Source organism: Rissa tridactyla, chromosome 3 (assembly GCF_028500815.1).
Source record: "Rissa tridactyla isolate bRisTri1 chromosome 3, bRisTri1.patW.cur.20221130, whole genome shotgun sequence".
Lineage (NCBI taxonomy): Eukaryota > Metazoa > Chordata > Aves > Charadriiformes > Laridae > Rissa > Rissa tridactyla.
The window spans coordinates 21881008-21904931 of record NC_071468.1 but is presented as its reverse complement, the minus strand read 5'-3'; the positions used below and the strand labels follow the sequence as shown (position 1 = coordinate 21904931).

The window sequence follows — 23924 nt, the reverse complement described above, 5'->3', positions numbered from 1 at the left end:
CTTATTCTTGATCCAGTAGGAATTTTCTGGGGAATATTGCTCTCTTTTCATTTTCTGTGAAAAATCAGTGACTAACCTATATCAGTTTTGGAACACACAACTTTGCAGAGAATGATACATGCAGCATGACAACTCAGTGCAATCTGCCTAATTATGCAACTCCAAGCTTCAACACTGTGTTTTTGTTATAATATTCCCTACATCAGGAGGTTTCCCTTCATCATGCTCACGTGCCACCAACTGCAGCTGTTAATAGCACCGGCACCCTAGGCAACAGCACATCTGTAAAAAGCAGCTGGCTGATCAGTGTTCACATATTACTAAGGGTACCTTTAAAAGAGTTCTGAGACACCTCCTTTAGAGTAAAAAACAAAGCTGTTCTGAGAGCCCTGCTCAATACTTCCTCCTCCAAGTGACACTGCCTCAGTTAGCTCATTTTTTTTCAAGGAAAAAGAAAAATAAGGTCAAATATTTCTTAATGGCTAGAAGTAATATAAAAGTTTTGTTTTGCTATTGACCACAATTAATGTCAATAACATCACAAGCATTATACAAATTTATACATTAAATTTAATTATTCATGATAAAATGTTTTTTTCAGATCAAAATATAGCTGAGGAGTAAAGACAAAACAACTTACTTTCCAAGCAATACCTAGAAAATGCATGATGTGTACTATATACCACTCCAAAACTCTTGAAAGTACAACTTGCAAGTAATCAGGTGGGGCAGGGTGGGGGATGATGAGGACACAATCTTGCCCTAATTATTATTATTAAATGTACTAGTATATGTACTTATTAGAATGTATACTCACGCACTAAAAAGACTGCTTTCTGTTCGTTAGCTATTACCATCAGGTCATTTGTTGGTGACAAGGACAACACACAGTCCTGAAGCCAGTAATTTCTCTGGTTCTTGGAAGCAGCTTCCTCTTCTTCCTACAAGTAAAGCTTTAATCAACGTATGCAACAATTTTTAAATGCTGCAGCACTTGCAAGACTTATAACATTTTGGCTCACCCTCAATACCAGCGCTAAATGAACCTGTCAAGTCACTAGAGCTCCAACTTGCATGAAAGGCCATGAGAAATGCATCAACCTTGCACTAATTCTATCTGTATGTTTACAAAACAGAAAACAAAGAACTCATCACTGCTCCTCCAAATCTTCTCCTTTCACCAGAAACACTAAAAGACTGAGAAATTTTTATTATTATTCATTAGAGACTGGAAAGAATGTCCTCAGTTATTCTCATTGTAATCTCTACTGAAAATAAACCATTTATCCAAGCTTACACACCGACCAGCATTGAATAAATATATGCACATATGAAGAAAGTAACTAAGCTGACATTCACACTAAAGCCTCATGGTAACATACAACAGGCTATCACCTTGTGCCTTTCCACAACAAGGAACTACAAAGAAACAAATTAAAACTAAGAAGTGCCAAATTTTAAGGGTTCAACAATGGGTACATTAGATACCATCATTACATATAAAACGATTGCATCTTTTTTTCCTCCAAGCAGCAAGCTAAATATTCAACTGAAGAACAAACACAGGTAGTTTCTGGCAATCACAGTTCAAAGGCAGAAAGCAAACAACAGGTTTTAGGCAGACTGCTACAAGGTCTCTCAGAGATACTACTCCTGCTTTCTTAGCTCCATCCTCTTGACCACAGCAATGAAAATCACTTTGCCCTATCCACAGTCTCCATTTCCCTAGCCACCTCTCCAATCCTACCTCCTCCTAGCCGTTCAAAATACTACTCCGTCCTCTAGTATCTCAAAGCAGCTATACACAAACAAAAAGCCCAACAACTTCAGCGTGATCATTTTCTGATCTATGCAATTTATTCTGTTGTAATAAAGGTGCATGTACTTGAAAATACACACATCTACTTCAGGCAGAAAAAAAACTTTACATAACATACTCATCAGCTATTCATTACATTTATTTCCTTTCATAAGGTTGTACCATAAAAATAGTCACTTTGTGCACACATGAATACCCTGTATGTCCATCATAAAGTCTACATTAGCACAGTACAAATATTCAGCTACCTATCTTTGTCCACACTATCACTTGCTTTGTGCAAGACGACATTCTATTTTCATGTCATTTTTGCCTGTTGATGGATACCAAGTTCCATAGCAACACATTTTCCCTGATTACTGATACTTTTCAAAACTTTATAAAGAGATAATGAAGTTGACTGCGATACTTGTGACAACTTTAACTCCTCATGACAGAGATAAACATATCATGTGTAAAAAATGCATAATCAAAACGCAAAGAAAATCCTTTTAGTAATTTTTAATGTAATGATTTTCAAACTGAGGATAAAGAAACAGAAATGAAAGGCTCCTCTAAGGATTAAACGGAATTAAAATTATATCTCAGAGAATTTATATGAAGTTATCTGCATGCATAAACAAAGAACTTGAAATCTAGAGACATAAAATACGGCCATGTCATGTTAGTGACAAAAATAAGCTAAGAGTTAGAACAGGAAAAGCACTGAACTTGTCAGAAGAAACCACTTTAAAAGGTGAAAGACAGAATGATCAAAAATCAGCATTTAAGACAGGATTCAACATCAGCATCCCTACAAAATAACTAATGAATTCTATAAAAAGACACTTCATAGAAAAAAAGAAAAAACTTCCTTTAAATTTTAGATTTTTCTTTTTTTTTTTAAATTTCAATGCCTTCTGAAACATTGCTATGTTCCATGAAATAGATGCTTGTCCGAGCGACTTGAGTAATTCCAAGAAAAGAGTCATTTTAGATCAACTATAATGCAAATCAACAGTTAAAAGTTTTAAAAAGGGAATTCATTGTTATATTATACTAATAATTCTCAACTCCGTGCTAGACTGATGCACTCATTTTGGTGTACGTTCAGACAGACTCACATATTTATATGCTTCTACACAGAACAACCTGTTTGCTGTGGATGACAGTTCTTTCTTTCTGAAGAGTTTGACCCAGAACCACTAGCAACTTTGGAGGAAAACAGGTAAGCAGAGGAGAAGGAGATCTTTAGCAAGAAGGCTGTGAACTACCTGGCAGAAGAGTTTGACATTTTAAAGAGTGAAAAAGACAACAGTTTCAATTTAGCAACACCTGCTGGCTCTATCAAATTACAACATAAGTAGTAAACAAAGCATTTGCTCTCCTCATCAAGGAAGTGATAAACTTTACAGTACATCTTACAAAGATGTGGCCTGAGAAACATACTCATTTCCTGGAAGTTACAGGGGAGCTGAACAGCCATCCTATTTAAAAGTTTTTGTACTCTTGTTATTCCCTGACATCAGCGTCAGTGATTCATCCCTGGGAGACACCATGCTCATTTCAATTTGTTTCTTGCCTCAGTTGAAAAATCTGTTTCCCTGCTGAAGCAGTTTCAAGGATACTGCTCAACTCCTTGGGCACACTTCCTGCATACTGAGATAAAGACAGCAGATAAGAGAGTTTTGTTAGCAAGGTGAGGTCTGCATTCCTCAGTCTACCCCCTTAGCTCTCTCTAACAGGGAATTAATCAAACAATTCTGTTCAGATGATTCATTCAGGTGTAGAGGATTTCTTCACAGTTTCCCTAACATTTTATGCAAGTCAGCTGGCAGCTAGAAGTTTCGGCCTTACCAACAGTTATAGACTAGCCATATTACTCTTAGTTGAACTGGTTGGACAGAGGGATGGTTTTCCCCCTTTGAAGAGCAACTGTGCTGTCCCATCCTCCACCTGTAATTTGAACCCTCCTGTAACACCATCCACACATCACAACATAAAAGGAGTACTACACGATCATTAGAAAGATGCTTGTGTCACTGGTTCATGATTTAGGAGTCCTTGATTTATATTAATTCATAGTAGATTATTATATCCACTGCCATGCCCTACTGTCTCTGACTAGCTATAAGACAAAAAAGATACCTGCATCTGCAGCAGCACAGAAAGATGTGTATATATTCTAGTGAGAAAAAACCTACAGCATACAAGAATATGAGTAATTATCACAATAGGTAACATCCAAGCTATATTTAGAAACAATTAGAAGAGCAACGGACAAACAAGCAGTCACATTTAAAACAACATTCAAGATCCCCCTCGTCCAGGTGATAACTACATAGGAGGAAAAAAAACAACTTACACACATACAAACAAGTGGAAAAGTCTTTTAGAATGGGAAAGTTAGCAATGAAAACCCATATATATGAACTTACAGGTTCTTGTAATTCTGCTTCATCCCAGGCTCCCCAGCCACCATCTTCCCAGCTTGTTGATTTCCCTGCTTTAAACAAAAAAATATTTGTCACAGGAATACAGCATAGGCAATGAAAAACACAACCAAAAAGGATTGCTAGTGGTTGCTTTCCTTTCCCCACCAATGCATTATAATTTCGTAAGACAGTACTTTCTGCTGATGGAACAGTTTTTACTAAAGCATTCCCTGATTAAAAAAAAAAAAACATTTATTTACATCTTGGCTTAGTTAAAAATATTTGCCTTGTCTTTTTGTGCCATAAAAGTGCAATATGCACTTTAAAAAAAAAAAAAACAGAACAAAAAACCCAACAAAAACTTGCTTGGACAATTTTTTTTTCTTTCCTTGACGCACAACACTAGAAGCAGAGATTTGTTTTATGTTCTTATACTTGATTTACAGCAAAGAGCTCTTCCATGTGAACAACGTAAAAGCCAAGGTACACAGCAATCATCAAAGAGAAAAGGGAGTAATTTTGGATTGCCACGCAACAGATTAGTTGCTTATTAAGAAAAATTAATGGATTAGTATGTAGGTGAAAAAAACAAAGGAAGGGAGAATGAAAAACTGAATTAAGTGTTTCCAACCAGAGCAATAACTGTGGGTGCAAGACCAAGAGACCGGCAGCAACTGTAGGATCGATACCACCTCGCCTCAGCCTGAGTTTCAAAACAACCCTGCAGCTTAGCTATCGAGTTGGTCAGGCCACAAAGTAACAGCAAAGCAGACTTGGAGGAACCAGCCCAAAGGGAAAAAGAATCTCCAGTTCCACATAGCCGAACCCTGTTTTTTCTAACTTAGGATACCTCCACAATTTACTTATTTGTAACTTAAGATACCACACAAGCTGTAACAGTGTTTCTCCCTGTCAAAGATAAATGCACTACAGATTTCTCCTTCAAAATTACTAATTTATGATCTTATACAAAAGTTGCTTTGAGAACTCTCACTTGCTTACATTTATGTTCGTTTACCCTGAGCCATGAAAACAGCTGTGGTATCACAAAGTTACAGGCACAAATCCAAAAGACTCCAAAACTAAATGAGCAAAATTTTGAAAAATACTCAATTCTGACACTCTGCCTCAATGACTGAATGAGCAAATATAAAAATAGTCCAGAACACAGCCAACTCACTAAAATGGAAGAACAGCACGTTTTAGAACTTGCATCTTCGTTTCTATCATTTTTGTGGTTTTACAACATACTAAATGTTTTCTCTCTTTACAGCTGCCATTTGATAAATCCACTCCAACAAAGGTATTCAAGAGTTATTTTACACAAAATTCTCTCACGTGTACCACCACATATGAGAGAAATATTTTCATTTATTTCAACACATACTTTTAGAAACACAAACATATTACAATCTTTTGCTTTTATCTTCAGCATTCAAGAGGCACTAACAGGACCCTACTGGTTCCAGAATCCCTTTAGATATGGATGATACCAGAAGAAAAGCCATATGGAATCTGTATGCATTTTTCAGAGCATTATTAAAGTCAAAAAACAAGCACAAGTAGCACCACATAACTGTCTTCTACCAAAAGTTTTGGACAATGAAGACTGACTGTATAAAATTCTTCCAGAATTACTTCCTTCCAAGTGCATTTCAACAACAAAGTAAATAAAATTCAATCTTGAATGCAAAAAAAAGCAATAATAAAATATAACAACATGCATACAGAAGTTTTAGTGGTAAAGCTTACTAGCTGAACATATACTGTACTTTTAAAACTTTTTCACAATTGCTGTGTCAACTTTTTACAAGGACCTATAGTGACAGGACAAGGGCTTCAGGTTTGGTTTGTTTCTTTTTTTCAGTTTTAAACTGAAAAAGGGTAGATTTAGACTGAATATAAGGAAGAAACTTTTTACACTGATGGTGGTGAGACACTGTAACAAGTTGCCCAGAGAAGATACGGATGTCCCATCACTGCAAGTGTTCAAGGACAAGGCTTTGAACAATCTGATACAGTGAAAGATGTCCCTGCCCATGGCAGGGAGGTTGGACTAGATGGACTTTATAGGTCCCTTCCGACACAAACCATCTTATGATCTCCCTCTCTTTTAATTCCCCCACAGACCTTTTAAGCTTTCTGCTTTCTCTCTAGCTCTGTTTACAGTTCAGAGGGCTTTACAAGCATCATCATTAACCTCTTCAAAGACCTTACCTCCAAGCCAAAACATCAGCCAAATTTAGTTAACACAGTACTGCAGTAACAACATACAGGCCAGTGTTTCATTTCCCTGTACGGTCTGTCTTGGGCGTGGATCTGTTGGTCCTTCTCCGTTGAGAACACAGCTTCTATGCCAGACGGCTCAGCTTTTGCTGTGCATTGTCTCACTCAACAGAAGTCTAGTCCACGACTTCAGACTGTAGTTGCTCTAAAATGTATTGTCTTTTAATTTAAGCTGCTAAACTAAATCTTCACTATACTTTGTGTTTTGCATTATTAGACAACCCCGCATGCACATTTATTAACTTTACTAGAACAGCTTCAGACAACTGCACTCTCTTAACGACAAAATTACAAACTTTAATCTCGAAGTTTGTGGCACACAGCATCGGCGGCCAAAGAGCTTCACCTACACACTACAGGATACGGACTGACATCCGAGAACAGCTGAACACCTGAAACTTCCGGACAGCAGGAAAATCTGAACTTGCAGATGAAGATGCGGCACCTGTAGCAGGTCGCCCGCCCTTTACAGCCCTTTATCGCATTAACGATGCCGGGGCACTCAGCTACCCGCGGTTACCCCCTGCATGCCCCTGGCACGCCCTTGAGCTGATGGGGACGGCTAGGAGAGCGGCGACGAGCGAGCCCAGAGGCCGGCCAGCACCCCCGACCTCGCCACCAGGCAGCCCCGCCTGTGGCCACCAGGCCGGGGCGCACGGCCCCGCCAGGACAGTCCCCTGTCGCCGGGCGGCTCTCGGCGGGAGAGCCGAGACTCCCGCCCCACGGAGCCCCGAGAGGCCCGCGGGTCACAGTTCCGCCACCACCGCCCACACGAGCATCCCGCCGGGCCGGGCCAGGGTCGGGCCGGGCCGGTCCCACAGCTCCCCCCCCCGGCACCGCAGGGCGGACTTACCGCTCTCCTTGCCGGCTGTGGCGCTGCTCTGGCGGCGATGCTGGCAGAGGAAGTCGCGAGCCACCTCCAGGTCCTGGAAATGGCCGAAGGGAACCAGAGCGCACGACATGGTACCACCGCCGCCACACAACCCGGAAACGGCCGCGGACTTCCCTCACGCTCGGCGCCGCGCGGCCCTGCGCAGGGCGCATGCACGGCGCAGCGGCACGCTCCTCCCCCTCCACTTCTGCGCGGCCCTGGCCGCCCTTGGCCGCGGCACCCTGGGGCGCCCGCGGGTCTTCAGCCGCCCCGGGCCGGCGGGAGCGGAGGGGACGCAGAAGGGGCGGGCTCGTGCTCGTGCTCGTGCTCGTGCTCTTCTGCCGCTGCCGAGCAGCGACGTGGCTGCTGGCCGTCGCAAGACAAGCGTCCTGTTACCAAAGACAGGCCTCTGCCTTGTTTCTAAAATAGTTGTTTCTTACTAGCCTTCTTACTGTGTGAGAAAATAGCGAATTACTGACCTTCGTACTGTGTAAAAATAGTTAGTCACTGAGCTGATGTTTCAAATAGTGATAATGAGGAGACAACCAGAAGTAGTTAATCACTTCAAGGTTCTTCTATACGTCTATACTCCTATACCAATTAGAACAGAGTTATGGCTGCCTCAGAGAACATCCTTATTATCTTCAAGAAGTTGGCAAACTTACAGCAAACTTTTACTGTCCTGAGATGACTCAATACCTTAAAAGGATAGTGTGAGGAAGGGTCTCCTTACACAAATGACTACCGAGACACTCAACGCTTGCGCAGAAGTGTTTTGCTGACGCAGCAAAATTTGTTACGCCTGTGCAAAAAGACTATTTGGTCATCCTAATGAATATGTAAGCCTAGGTGGAGTTATGTATTAGGTAGGTGGAATTATGAGAATATTTTGTGTATAAAAAACGGGTGAATATCCCCAGTAAGGTGTGCTAGATTTGTGGGTTTTCCCCCTAGCACCCGACATCGAATAAAGCAATATCTCCTCTCTAAGCTACTTTTGGTTTCGAGGGCTTTTATTTCAGGTAACGGTCCCAGTGGAGAGGTGGCAGGGTTGGCATTGGCCAGTGCTGCCTCCCTGACACGGTTCCTGAGGAGAATTGCGGCTACATGTTGGTTTTTTTCCCGGGACCTTGACCTGCAGCTGGATGGGGCCGCTGCGTTGGCCTTGTCCGAGGGCAGCGCAGCTGGGGTAGAGCTGCCATATGCTTGCGGCCCTCGGGGCTACTTCTGCTCACGGCCCAGGTGCCAGCACCAGCGAGTGGCTGTGAATGCCTGGTCTTGGCAAACCAATCACAGAATCATAGAATTGCCTAGGTTGGAAGGGACCTTTGAGATCACCAAGTCCAACCTCTGACAAAAACCATCACTAAACTATATCTCTAAGCACTATCTCTACCCGTCTTTTAAATACCTCCAGGGATGGTGCCTCAACCACTTCCCTGGGCAGCCTGTTCCAATGCTTAATAACTCTTTCAGTGTAAAAATTTTTCCTAATATCCAGTCTAAACCTCCCCTGGCACACTTGAGGCCATTTCCTCTTGTCCTATTGCCTGTTATTTGGGAGAAGAGACCAACCCCCACCTCTCTACAACCTCCTTTCAGGTAGTTGTAGACAGTGATAAGGTCTCCCCTCAGCATCCTTTTCTCACGGCTAAACAATGCCAGCTCCCTCAGCCGCTCCTCACAAGGCTTATTCCCCAGACCCCTCACTAGCTTTGTTGCCCTTCTCTGGACCCACTCCAGCACCTCAATGTCTTTTTTGTGGTGAGGGACCCACAACTGGACACGGTACTCGAGGTGGGGCCTCACCTGTGCTGAGTACAGGGGGTGACCCTTCCCTAGTCCTACTCACCACTCTGTTCCTGATACGGGCCAGGATGCTGTTGGCCTTCTTGGCCACCTGGGCACACTGCTGGCTCATATTCAGCCAGCAGTCGACCAATAACCCCAGGTCCTTTTCTGCCAGGCAGCTCTCCAGCCACTCCTCCCCAAGCCTGTAGCGCTGCATGGGGTTGTTGTGACCCAAGTGCAGGAGCCGGCACTTGGCCTTCTTGAACCTCATACCACTGGCCTCGGCCCATCGATCCAGCCTGTCCAGATCCCTCTGCAACGTCTTTCTACCCTCAAGCAGGGCGACGCTCCCACCTAACTTGGTGTCGTCCGCAAACTTACTGAGGGTGCACTCAAACCCCTTGGTCCAGATCGTTGATAAAGATATTAAAGAAGAGAAGTGGCCCCAATACTGAGCCCTGGGGAACGCGGCTCGTGACCAGCCGCCAACTGGATTTAACTCCATGCACCACCACTCTCTGGGCCGGGCCCTCCAGCCAGTTTTTAACCCAGTGCAGAATACTCCTGTCCAAACCATGGGCAACCAGTTTCTCCAGGAGGATGCTGTGGGAAACTGTATAAAAGACATTACTAAAGTCCAGGTAAACAACATCCACAGCCTTTCCCTCATCCACCAAACAGGTCACTTTGTCATAGAAGGAGATCAGGTTTGACAAGCAAGACCTGCCTTTCATGAACCCATGCTGACTGGGCCTGATCGCCTGGTTGTCCCTCATGTGCCACACAATGGCACTCAGGATGATCTGTTCCATGAGGAAGAATAGCTGCCAAGCCCTGTGTTGGCTTTTCAGGGCTACACCATTATGCAGTCCGTGGCAGTAATTGGCATGTGAGAGTTTCACTGATGGCAATGACTGCATACTTGGTAGGGAAGGCAAGACAGCTTCCCAGCTGGCCTGAGTCTAAAGGAAGGTGCTCTGAGAAGCTGATAAAATTTCATCATCCAGGCCTAATGATGAAACCAGTACAGCCCTAAATGCCTATGTTACTTTGATGATTAGGGAACACCTTTAACAAGTAGTGAGGACGGGGTTTCTTTCAATCATCTTAATTGCTCTTGTGAATATAAAGGTTTTGTTTGGGTTTAATGTCAAACTATTTCTAATCCGTCTCTGGTCACCAAGGCATCTTAGTGGAAGCAGTGATTATGATGAGTGAGATTTGCTGTGGAGTGACATCAGTGTAGTGTTGACAGCTGATCCACAGCTTCAAAAATCTCCCCCCTAGGGCAAGGAGAGAAAAAGCACATGTGAAAATAACACCAGGGGATGTTTTCTGGGCCTCAAAGAAAGAAATTGACCTATCCACAGGTGTTGTGGTTTGGCATCAGACAGCAACAAAGAACCACATGCCGCTCTCTCGAGCTTCTGCCCCCATGGGGAATAATCGGAAGAAAAAGGCAAAACTTGTGGGTTGAGACAAAGGCAGTTTAACAGAACAGCAAAAGGGAACAAGAAAACAACAACAGTAACACCGATAGAGAAATATACAAACACAATTACGGAACAGATGCTCACCGACCAGACCCAGATGCCCCAGCCTGCTCTGAGCTGCTCAGACTGGGCATGGCTCACGTTCGATGGAAGGTCTGTGTCCCTGCTGGAGCCTGGGGAGAATTAACCCTATCCTCACCAAAACCAGGACAACAGGCCTTTACAATTTTTTTTAATGGATGCTACTTTACCAGGCCTTTTTTTTTTCTTTAATATAAAATCCTGTTGATTCTTTTCACACAGATGTCTTTTATTTGATAGATAATAACGCGTGTGTGTCTTTAGTAGTTAAAAGTAGAAATGATTGAGCAAATAGTCCAAGTCACTCTGAAAGTTTTGTTTGTTGTCTAGGTTTTTTGTGTGGTCTCTCAAGACTTTCTAAGACTGGACAGATTTTTACTAAGAGAAGTTTAATTCCAAACTGGAATCAATTTGTACTTTCCTGAAGGCACAGACTGTAACTGACTATAAACTCTAGAAAACCTCTGTCACGTTTTCAAAGAAACTGGCTTTAACTTACCCCAACAACTTTTTAGTGCCTTCAGCTGTTCTATTTTGTTGCAGCAATCGGGGACCCAACATTGCCCTTAGCAACAGCAGGGACATTTTGTTTTTACGTTTGAAAACTGTGGCTGCTCAGGCAATACACAGGTTAGACTTGAATTTAAGCAGATGAATAATCCCGTGGCTATTCAATACGGAGTTGTTGAATTCTGTTTTTCTGAACAATCATAAAATTACAAGCTGCGTACCAATGGGAAAGAGGTTCTTCAGAAATAAAGTCACAGTGTGGGAAAGGTTGAAAGCAACTGGTACGGAGGAATGGCTAATGACTTTGAAGATGCTCTAATTAAACATGTAAAGCCTGTGGGGAAGAAAAAATTCAATGACATTTTAGATGTGTAATATGCAAAGGCACTAGTAATGTCAAGTGAATAAATAAAGAGTATGCAAGAAATTAAATTAACAACCTCTTTTGTCATTCTTTAGTGACGCTTTCATCACATTATGAAAATTGCCTTATTTAAACACTAGCAAACAGCATAAGACGCTGTCATCTGCCTGCCTGGTTTGCTGTACCCAAAGAAGTCAAGCTACAAAACTGCCAAGATATTAATTAATGTATAAAATAAGGCAATGAATAATTCAGCAAATTAATTAATATTTCAAGACAGGATTGAGCCCTGGAGATCTCATGTTATCATTTTGGCTACTGAATTACCTTTTGTGTGTTTGTTATACCTTCTTCAATACTTACTAATATTTAAATATTCATAATAATTACATGGGAGGCTATTAAAAAAAACACTTTGAAAAATCTCTGCCATAAATATTAATCAAAGTTCTTGAAGCCATTCAGATAAGTGCTTTATATCCAAAATTAACAACACATTTACAATAATAACAATCAATACTTTGCATTTACATAGGTCCTGTCATTTGGAGACCTTAATGCAGTTTACAAAAATGCATAATTATGGATGTTGGGGATTTTCACTCAGGGAAAGAAAGGTAATGAAAGATTAAGTGATTTGCTCAGGGTCAATCCACAGATCTGCAGAGTACTGCCGGTAAAACCCTCCTTTCATCATCATCAGTGATGTGATGATCTCCACCTGTCATTCATTCATGATAGTTAGCATAAATGAATGTGATTGTACTATCATAGCCAGAGCCCTGCATTTGGTCTTTGATAAGAAGTGAAAATGAAACCAACAATTCAGTAATAGAGCAGACACACCTATACCATAATGTCAGCTTGATACAAACTGTCACCTTACCAAATACTTGCATAAGTGTCTTCCCATAATGGAATTAGCACTTATGGGGAGGGAGCAAGAATTACTCAGTGTTCAATAAAATGCAGAGAACAGAGAGAATATGGAGAATCTCAGTCAAACGTTCGCACTTGTGCCCAGCCGTTCACCGCTGCCCGATCACAGCTAAGCACAGAACTGCGTCCTTTAGTGCCACAGTAAGTGGTGTCTGTCTCACACACGCCAAATATCTGCGATTCCCAGAGCTTCAGCATAACTTACAGTGGCTTGTCACCTCTGAACATCCATTTGCGTATTTATATCTTTATGTTAATTTCTAAATTCAGATTCATATAAAGATATATAAAATATGAAAATATAAAAAGAGATGTATGTCACAAAATTATCTCTCTTGGGATATCTGTAACAGACCTTTCTGTCTACCCAGTGGACAAGGCGTTGACTTCTTTGTTCCAAGGCATGCCTTCGTTCCCACGTGGGCACGAGGCAGAACTGGGGCAGGGTTAGAAGCACAAAGTTTCGTTAGTGCTGCTACAGACAGTTTATGGCATTTAGGAAAGGTTGTATTTGAAGAACAGAGGATGGAAAGATGCACTTGCTATTTCTCTTTTCCTATAAACCACATTTCTTGCATATCAAAAAATACATGCTAAGCCTGAGTTTGAGAAGGGAAAACAACATACAGAAGAAATTACTTCCATTTTGCCCCTAGATTAGCTGTTCTGACTCACAGCAAAGGCAGGACAGGAGTGAAGAGAGGGAGGGCCAGACAGTACATCTGTTCTGATCATTCTGAGTCGGGTTAAGTCTGGATTTAAGCAATGTTTTTTTCCTCTCTGCATACATTGGCGGGCTGCTGCAGGCAGCTCCAGCTGAAATTTATCTACAAGAGCCCATAAGGCTTAACAAAATTCTGGCTGTGCCTTGTTCCAGTTTCATCCTTTGCTTGAGGTAATGTGGAAGGCATGAAGACTGGTGTCTCAACTTGACTACTACTGAGATTTTATTCACAAATCTGTCTGGAGAGGTGTGTTTACTATCCTGGCCTTCAAGTAAAGGAACATTTTCATCTGAAGTGGAGTTTGATATATTAAAGCTGTAAACTAATTGAAGTAGGGGCTTAATATATTAGAACTGTGAGTTAGAGTAGGAGCTTAATTTGGGAGACTAGGCGCCTTAAGGCTGTACAAAGAGCAGATGCAACAGTTGTAGCACTAAATGTCAGAACTTATCTCTTATTTTTTAAGACGGAATGCTTTAGGACAATATAGCCTTGTAGTAGAAGCTTATCTCTCAAAACAAGGGGCCCAGGATTACTGAGGTATGCAGAGACTAGTCAAAACTAACACTTTTGATGCGCCACCAAGAATAAAGAAGTCGAGTAGAGGCCTGCAGTTCACCAGAAGGTCACAAAAATGAAGAGGCATGGAGGAAGTAAACGACCACCAGATGTCTCTGAAGACCACCGAGAGACTCTAACGTGCATGTGGGAGTGAGCAGTAACCTGTAATAATGAGTTAATGAATAGGTAATAATTTCTTGGAAAACTGGTGAGTATGTATACATAGTATGTGTTTAAACTGTGCAACTAAATCAGTCAGCGTGCACATTAGGTGGACCAATCCCCTGTGCGCCCACCGCTTCAATAAAGAGTACCTGCTTAATAGTCACCGAGGCTATTGAGTCTTAACTTTGGCATTTCACTGCATCACATCAAAACTCTAGATAATTTGAATCCTAAATTCATACTCCAGGTTTTTATTTTTGAAGGAATAAGATTTTTACGATAATCTGAATCTTTTTTCATCATTGAATATTTGTGATTGATGCTACCCCACTCAGAGTTTTATCTTTTGCATTTCTTAATTTTCACCTACAGATGTGGTTGAAACACTTTTAACAGAGAGCCAAGGTACATTCCCACATACAAATACCTATAGAGGATGGTGAAAATCCACAAAGTTTTCTTCACACAGTTTCCTCTGCATTTTTGGAAGGCAGTCTTGGGACAGAAGGGATCTGTAGCAAAAATCCTACATACCCGTCATGGAAATGCCAGGCCTCCTGGTTGGAGATTGCAACACTTAGGCCCCTAAATTCTGTGTAATAAAGTTACTCACATTCCTCCTTGGTGCACTTTGAGTTTATGTGAAGTTGTCAGAGTTGGGATTTGTTTAATTGTAATCCATGCCTAATGCTTATTAATAGGATACCTTAGATCTCTATAGATGCATCCAAAACATAGTATTGTGCGCACTGGATTCCTGTCCTGTGCTAAGCCAGTATTTTTTATTGGAAAAAACAGTTCTAGGGACAAAAGCAGACCATTCCCTTCAAACATATGTGCTGGTGTGTAGCAGTAGGATGTGCAGTGTCAAAGCCCGGAGGGAAACAATATGTCTTGCTCTTTTTTTTCTCACCTTTCTAGGCCAGACTCACAGGCTGGCATCCCTGCCTGCCAGTTATCTCTGCGTGCGGAGGGTAGCTGTTCCTAAGCAACTGTGGACCAGGCACCACAGCCTAGTTTTAAAATAGAGAATTAACTAAATTAGTTTTCATGAAGATATGATACAGCTGAAGAGCAGGCAGGAGCGAAAAAAAAAACTAAAGCAGCTGTGATTTGCACCAGAGAACAAAAGATGACAAAACAGAAACAGGAGTTTTGAAAACAAAGAAGGAATGATGTATGCGGCCCAAGTGGAAGAAATAAATAGAAATTAGATATTCTTCAGAGCAAGCACTGTCTATATAGTTGTAAATAACAAAACTCCAAATCTAGGGGTCTTAAAGGACCCTATCATAATATAAAAAAAAGGAAACAAAAAGTGCTGCCATATTCAATGCGTATCTCTCAGTGGTCTGGATTAAATGACTGGTCATTGTGAAAACAACCTTTTTTCGCTATATGCAGGGCCGGGCTAAAAAAACCCAAATGTACGGAGATTGCTCCCACACCCAAGTCCCCAAGAGGGAAAACTGGTGCTTGTTCTCACTCTGTCTTCGAACCGCTTTCATTGCCCCACAAACCTTGGGGGTCCACACTTTCCTGGTGACTTCATCCTCAAAATCACCTTTTTTCAGTTTACCGAGACCTAGGCTCAAAAAGAGCAAATGTCTAGAGAGTGCTCCTACACCCAAGATGCCAGGAGGGAAAAGTGGTGCTTGTTCTCACTCCCTCTGAGAACCCCTTTCATTGCCCTTGTAAATTTGGGGCTAGCACTCTCCCCAGAGCCAGGCTAAAAACAGCAAACGTGTGAAGATTGCTCCCACAGCGAAGGTGCCAGGAATGAAAACTGTGTCTGGGAACCACTTTCATGGCCCCACAAACCTTGCAGCTCTGTGCGTTCCTGGTGACGTCATCCTCAAACCCACCTTTTTTAACTCTCCTCAGGGCCGGGCTCAAAGAGAGCAAATGTCCGGAGATTGCTCCCACACCCAAGGTGCCAGGAGGGAAATCTGGTGCTTGTTCTCACTCTCTCTGGGAACCGCTTGCATCGCCTCACAAACCTCTGTGCTTACACTATCCCCATAGCCCGTCTCAAAATCAGCCAATGTGTGGAGATTGGTCGCAGATGGAAAGTGCCAGGAGGGAAATGATATCCTTATTCTGTCTCTGGGAACTGCTCTCATTGCCCCTCTAAACGTGGTGCATACTCTCCCCAGAGCCAGCCTCAAAAACAGTAAATGTCCAGAGACTGCTCCAACACCCAAGGTGCCAGGAGGGAAAACTGATGCTTGTTCACACTCTCTCTGGGCAACCTTTTCATTGCAGCTGTAAACTTTAGGCTAACACTCTCCCCAGAGCTGGGCTGAAAAAGAGCAAACATACAGAGATTGCTCCCACAGCGAAAGTGCCAGGAAGGAAAACTGGTGCTTCTTCTCACTCTCTCTGGGAACTGCTCTCATTTCCCCTCTAAACGTGTGGCTAACACTCTCCCCAGAGCCATCCTCAAAAACAGGAAACGTACTGGGATTACTCGCACATGGAAAGTGCCAGGAGGAAGAAGTGGTGCTTGTTCTCACTGTCTCTGGAAACTGCTTTCATGGCCCCACAAACCTTGGGGCTCCATGCTTTCCTGGCGATGTCATCCTCAAAACACAGCTATTCCCAGTCTCCCCAGGGCTGGGGACAAAAAGAGCAACTGTCCGGAGAGTGCTCCTCGACCCAAGGTGCCAGGAGGAAAAACTGGTGCTTGTTCTTTCCACAGCCTCTGGGAATTGCTATGAAAGCCCATCTAAACCTGGTGCAAACACTCTCCCCACAGCCAGGATGAAAAACAGCAAACACATAGAGATTGATCCCACAGCAAAGGTGCCAGAAGGGAAAATTGGTGCTTGTTCTCACTCTTTCTGGGAACTGCTTCCATTGGCCCAGTGTAACCTCTGTGCTAACACTCTCCCCAGAGCTGGGCTCAAAAACAGCAAATGCCTGAGGATTGCTCCCACGTGGAAAGTGCCAGGAGGGAAAAGTGGTGCTTGCTTTCACTGTCTGTGGGAACAGCTTTCACTGCCCCAGTAACCTCTGTGCTAACTTATGGCAGATCTACAAGCAGAGGCCTGCATACAGCCAAAGACACAGTGAGCAGAGCACACAGAAACAGAAACAGGAACGCAGACATCGATACGGATGGAATGAAGAGGAATTGGTCCAATATAAACATGGAACAGAAAACAACTTCGCATACTTATCTTAGTGGGAACTGAATAAGGTGACTGGGTTAGTGATCTGAAATATGTGTTTACTTGCCTAGCAGGTGCACGGAAAGTTTTAGAGCTTGGGTATAAAAGTCGAGGCTTGAGAAGCAATAACCAATTTCGTGCTTATCACAGACGGAGTCTGTGCCTTCATACACCACACTAACTACCTCCCCAGATCTGAGCTCAAAACCATCAAAGATATAGAGATTTCTCCCACGTGGAAAGTGCCAGGAGGGAAAAGTGGTGCTTGCTCTCACGGTCTCTGAGAGCTGCTCTCACTGCTTTTTTAACCTAAATGCTAACACTCTGCCCAGATCTGGGCTCAAACTGATTAAACATATAGAGACTACTGCCACATGGAGAGCACCAGGAGAAAAAAGCGGTGCTTGCTTTCACTGTATCTCTGAATTGCATCCGTTGCTCCAGTCACCTCTGTGCTAACACTCTCCTCAGAGCTGGGCTCAAAACCATCAAACATATACAGATTGCTCCAACATGGAAAGTGTCAGGAGGGAAAAATAGTGCTTGTTCTCACTGTCTCTGGAACGGCTTTCACTGCCCCAGTAACCTCAGTGCTAACATTTCCATGTTGGAGTAATCTCTATATGTTTAATAGGGAGAGTGTTAGCACTTAGGTTCAAAAAGCAATGAGAGCAGCTCTCAGAGACCGTGAAAGCAAGCACCACTTTTCCCTCCACTTTCCATGTGGGAGGTCGCACTTTCCATGTGGGAGCAATCCTCAGTCATTTGCTGCTTTTGAGCCCAGCTCTGGGGAGAGTGTTAGCACAGAGGTTATTGGTGCAATGGAAGCACTTTCTAGACACAGTGAAAATAAGCACCACTTTTCCCTCCTGACACTTTCCGTGTTGGAGCAATCCTCAGGCATTTGCTGGTTTTGAGCCCAGCTCTCGGGAGGCTGTTAGTACAGAAGTTAGAACGGCAATGAAAGCCTTTCTCAGAAATACAGAGAGCAAGCACCACTTTTTTATCTCCAGGAACTTTCTATGTGGGAGCAATCCGCAGCCATCTCCTGTTTTTCAGACCAGCTCTTGGGAGAGTGTTAGCACAGAGGTTAATGCCACAATGGAAGCAGTTCCAAAAGACAGTAAAAACAAGCACCACTTCTGCCTCCTGGCACTTTCCATGTGGGAGCAATCCACAGGCATTTGCTGGTTTTGAGCCCAGCTCTCGGGAGACTGTTAGTACCGAGGTTACTGCAGCAGTGAAAGCAGGCCCCGGACACACTGAGAGCAAGCACCACTTTTCCCTCCTGGCACACCCCACCACAGAATGCAGACAAGGGCAATACACAAAGGGCTCTTCCGGGGCAGCATGATGAAGGGCTCCACCGATGCAGCATGGTGAAGGGCTCCACCACAGCACGGCAACGATGGGCTCCTCTCCAGGGCCTCACAGTGAAGGGCTTCTCGGGGCCAAGGGCTCCTCTGGCGCGGCACGGCAAAGGGCCTCCAGAGCAGCAAAAGAATGGGCTCCTCCGAGAAAACACAATCAGTGGCTCCTCCGGCATGGCGCGATGAAGGGCTCCTCTGGGACGTCACCGCAAGGGGCTCCTCAGAGGCAGCGCTGGGAAAGGCTCCTAAGGGATGCCACAGCAAAAGGCTCCTCTCAGCTGGCGCAATGATGGGCTCCTCCGTGTCAGCGCAACGATGGGCTCATCCAGGGCAGCACAAGAAATAAAAGATACACTACAAGCCACACCAGGAAGACATACCATACAATACAAGCAATATACTACATTACAAGCAATACCATACATACCATCCTATACGTACCATACACAGAAAAAATAAATACCATACCAGAGACTGCGTCAGCTACATACAACTCAACTAACAGAATATAGAAAATACGTACAGTAAATAACGATATCATGTCATGCCAGACATACAAAACAACAGAAAAAGTACCACACGATACCACTGAATCCACACAAGAGATACAATACATACAACACAAGAAATACAGACCATACACACAATACACTGGACAACACAAGCTCAGTGCGATACAAAACACTACACCTACAATACCAGCCTGTACAATACAATGCAACACTCACAAGAAAACACTTAATGCAAAAGATCACAATACAATGTCATAAAATACGTACCATGCAATACAGACTAGGCAATACGTACCATACCACACAAAATACAAGAGAAAAGATGCGACACAATGCAGACCATACAATGGAATAGGGGCCTATTCATACAATGCCTCAGGGGCAGCACCGTGATGGGCTCCTCCAGCGATGATGGGGTCCTCAGGCGTGGCGTGACGAGGGGCTCCAAGACCTGGGCAGTGTGATGAAGAACTCCTCCCGAGCAGCACAGCAGGCTTCTCCAGCGCAGCATGATGAGGGATCCTCCAGGGCGGCACAAGGAACCAAAAATACAATAGAAACAACACAAGTAATACGTACCATACAATACAAGCAATACGAGACACACCATACAATACATACAAGAAAATAAATACCATGGCATAAACTACATACAATGGAACTAATACAACAGATAGAATACATATATTACCATAAGCACAAGAAATACCATACCATAGCGTATGCAAAACATGCAATAGAATATTATAAACACCACACCAAAGAACCCACACCCCACCACAGAATGCAGACAAGGGCAATACACAAAGGGCTCCTCCAGGGCAGCATTAAGAAAGGCACCTCTGCCATCTAGCCATGACGGGGTCCTCTGGGGCAGCATGGCCAAGGGCTCCTCTGGTGTGGTGCGTCATTCAGCTCCTGTGGGGCAGCACGATGACAGGTTGCTCTGCCATCGTGCAGCAAAGGACTCTTCCAAGGTGGCAAGACAAAAGGCTCCTCTGGGGTGGCACCACGATGGCTTCCTCCAGGGTGGCACCATGATGGACTCCTGCAGGATGGTGCAACAATGGGCTCCTCTGGCGCAGCATGATGAAAGGCTCCTCTGGTGCGGCATAGTGAGGGGTTCCACTGCAGCATGGAAATGATGGGCTGCGCTCCGGGGCCTCACAGTGAAGGGCTCCTCCGGGGCGTTGTGGCCAAGGGCTCATACAATGGAACTAATATAATAGATAGAATACATATATTATCATAAGTACAAGAAATACCATATCATATCGTATGAAGACACGCAATACAATATGACAATCCTAAAACCAGGATTTTTTTATGCCTACCCCTGTAGAATACATTCTGTGTGTAGCTCATACACAGAGTAGAGAGGAAGGCTTTTCAGTCTACAAAGAACACAGCCTATCTATATGTGGAATATACACAGGCAAGGGGATGAGAGGCTTTTCTGCGTGCACAGAGAATATATGGGCTAAATATACACATACATAGAAAAGGCATGCCTCACCTATGTCTACATTTAGTATCTACCAGCTGCGTATGCACAACATTCCAACAAGGGGAGGTTCTTCTGTCACTATACAGATTACATACTGTCTTCCTGAAGACTACACATCGACAAGCAAGTCAGACTTGGTTTCTCAGTCTGTAGCATATAATAGGATATACTCTGCCTATAGAAAAGAGGGAACGAGGCTTTTCTCTCCAGATAGAGACTATATTCCATCTATAGATAGACTGTATGCAGACAGAATATGTCTTTTCTGTCTAGTCATAGACTAGATATGCCAAGGCAGGGTTTTTTGGTCTGCTTATATAGTGGACACTGGCTGTACAGAGAACAGAAAACAACAAAAGGGTGAGGTGAGGCAATACCTTTCTGTCACCATACAGACGATAAAATGGCACACAAACAGGGGAAGTGAGGCCTTTGTCTTTGCAGAGTAAAGACTTGGTGCACACAGGCTGTATTGGGCTATTCTGACTACGTGGAATATAGGCTGTCTATAGACCAAAGAGATGACTCTGTACTTAGAAAATATACTGCTCATCTGTACAACAGCCCAGAGGGGCAGGGGAAGGTGGGGTGCTCCTGCCTGTACACAGGCGACTCACTCTGTGTAGAGGACAGGCAGAAGGGCGAGGCGAGGCAAGGCAAGACTTCTCTCTTGGTTTGTAGAATACATCCTGATGGGCTGGGGAAAGCAGGGCAGGCCTTCTCCATTGCTTGCATGCTTGTGCAGCCACCTCCTGCCTTCCTTTCCTCCCATCCCCTGCCTTTCTCCCAGGCATCCCCACAGACATCAATGACACCAAGCATTATCTAGCAGAAGAGCTTGAGTCCCTGGCAGGACGCTTCTCAGGAAGGTGCAAACAGGAGCAAACAGAGCCTGATGCTTAACACCATCAGGCTGGTGGCACAGTCAGGCCTTTGGCTCCTATGACCACAAGACTCTGCTGTGAGAAACAAGGACTGTTGGCCCAGGGACGGGGTACCCTTGCCTGATCAGGAAAGAAAGCATGTGCTAGCATTGCGGACAGGACTAGGCTTCAAGCAGAGAGCCGCATTTCCCCAGAAAACTCATTTCCCAGAAAGCACGTTTCCCCAGGACAGCTCTCTCAGGATGACACAAGGGCCATATGGCCTTGCAAGGGTCCACAACAACTGCAAATCTTGCTACTGACCTCCCCAATGGGAACAAATGTTTCTCGCTTGCTTTTCCCCTAATGCAAGATGTCACCAACAAGCACCAGATATGACACTGTACTTACCAAGCAGAAAGGGGAATCCCTCCACCCTACCAAATGAATTAACACTGGGAAGGCAGAGAGGAAGGAACTAAGGAGATTACCCTTTAGGAATGCAATACACTTCAGAGACAATAGGCTGATCTAAGAATATAGATGAATTTTTATGAAATGCATCAAGTGGAAGGTATTTTTGTCGTGCTCGTTTCCCACTTTTAAGCAGAAAATAATACATTTCAAAGCAAAGGGTATTCTAGAATAATCTGAGATGCTGCTAAATTTCTCCATTTTTTGTGGCTGAGTGCAAGCAGACCTGTCAGACAGACAGGTGGGAAGTGTCAGGTACCACTATTTGGAGGATACGCACATCGGAAAAGCTCGAAGGGAGCTGCATGGCTCAGGGGTGATTTACATTCCCTTCACCCCATGTCCACCACAAGACGACTGGAGCTCCCTTAGCATAAAGCTCTTGGCTGGTTTCTGCCCCCCACCCCCTCAGGTGTACCTCATTGCTTGGGCCAGGATTCAATTCTTCAACACAAATAATTCTGTCTGAAGAACAGCTTTTGAATACGGTTACATTTATGAAACTTTCAATACTAAACCAACTCTGTTAGTTCCCAAATGCCAAGGGAGCGGTGTGTAATGACCACTTTTGAGGTGCAAACAGGCAGCACCTGAGGTGCCCAGCCACTGGCCTGCCGGAATCTCAGGCCCCAAACACCCACTGTGACACCCACACCCCACAGCCTGAGACACACTGGGTGCTTGTGGCCGCCTTCGCGGCAGGGCCGGGCGCAGGCTCCACACATCTGGCCCGCCCACTGCCCCCACTCCCCGGAGCAAAGCGGCTCCGTCTTCTCCCCACTACCTGAGGACGAAGTGTCCGCTCCCCCGGCCGTCCTCCCCGAAAACGCCCAACTCCCTCCTCCTCGTCCTCAGGGTGGCGCCGCTCCCGGCAGCTCCACAGCCCGCGCTCGCGCGACGGCCCTTGCCGCCAACGGCCCCCTCGCCTCGCGCGACGGCCCTTGCCGCCAACGGCCCCCTCGCCGCGCGCCTACACCGACGCCGACGTAGGGTGGGGGGCGGCGCGGTGGAGTAAGAGCAGGGGGAAGCCCCAGGGGAAGCCGGGAATGAGGGAAAACATACCAAAACCTGCAGGTGCTACGGGAAGGGAATTCCGGGGCAGCTTGGAAGTATGGTATCATGAGTTAAAAGGAGGAGGAGGAGGAGGAGGAATTACGGTTTGCGCCTCGTAATGCAAGGAAAAGAGAGCTTACGCATCTTAGTCCTGTCTTGTGAAAATGGATGGGTACCCTCTAAGGGGGACAGCTGAAGAAAAGCACTTCTTACTCACGTCATTTAAAGTACACCGTTTTAAAATACTTTTTTTTGGGGGGGTGGTAAAGATTCCGACAGCCTCTTCTTTTCAGAACTAATAAGCATATATTACAGGGTAATGTGATGCAGAGACTACCTGGGGAAATATTATACTTTGCCTTTCGGAGGCAATCGGCATAGATGGTCAGAATGTACCCCTTATTATTTCACTAATACATTTACAGAGTAAACTGTAGCCAGAGCGAGTGTAATCACAGGACTACCTCTAGAGTCAGCCCGCTAAGTTGTGGTGCATTCCTGACTCACTGAAAAGGCGTCGGGTCACTTGACATTGGAGTGTCTGCAGAGCGTCGGAGTAGCCTCATCCATACTTCAGAGTGGTTTCAATCAATACTCCAATATCCTGGAGTTTCACATTCATCCCTCCATAAGATTAAAAATATATCCTGTGTTAAGGAAAGAATACAACAGCAGGAAAATACGCTTAAATAGAGATAACATCAATCTACTAGTACAGAGCAGCTTGGTTTATGGCTTCGACTGTCCCAGGGTGCTGCTTTGGTCATACATAATTTCAGTCCTTTTTCAGTTCAGTAATAAAACTTGATCTATCATGAAAAACCAAGAATTACTTCTAAATTTGATTTTGTGATTACATATCTGACTGGGAGCTTCCAATGACGAAAAGCTATTTCTACTTTCAAAGTCAAGGCTAGCAGCGCCCAAGAGCAGCTTAAACAGCTATTCACAAG

At 44.2% G+C, this 23924-nt stretch overlaps 1 protein-coding gene across 4 annotated transcripts in view; it reads right to left on the bottom strand.

Annotated features, from left to right (window-relative positions):
• The window catches only part of RAB3GAP2 (RAB3 GTPase activating non-catalytic protein subunit 2), a 40610-nt gene extending 33015 nt beyond the window's left edge, over positions 1-7595 (bottom strand). For 2 of the 4 annotated variants that reach the window (XR_008465195.1, XM_054193779.1), the window contains exons 1-3: positions 7373-7594; positions 4237-4304; positions 818-941 (exon numbers count right to left, since the gene is read on the bottom strand). Coding sequence is in view for 3 of the 4 variants with exons in the window: in XM_054193779.1 (XP_054049754.1) it covers positions 818-941; positions 4237-4304; positions 7373-7481 (301 nt within the window). In the remaining variant the exon portion in view is untranslated. Of the gene's footprint in view, positions 1-817; positions 942-4236; positions 4305-7372 lie in introns of all 4 variants that reach the window. The other 2 variants (XM_054193781.1, XM_054193780.1) reach the window with 2 other exon arrangements.
• Between the last annotated feature and the right edge of the window lie 16329 nt (positions 7596-23924).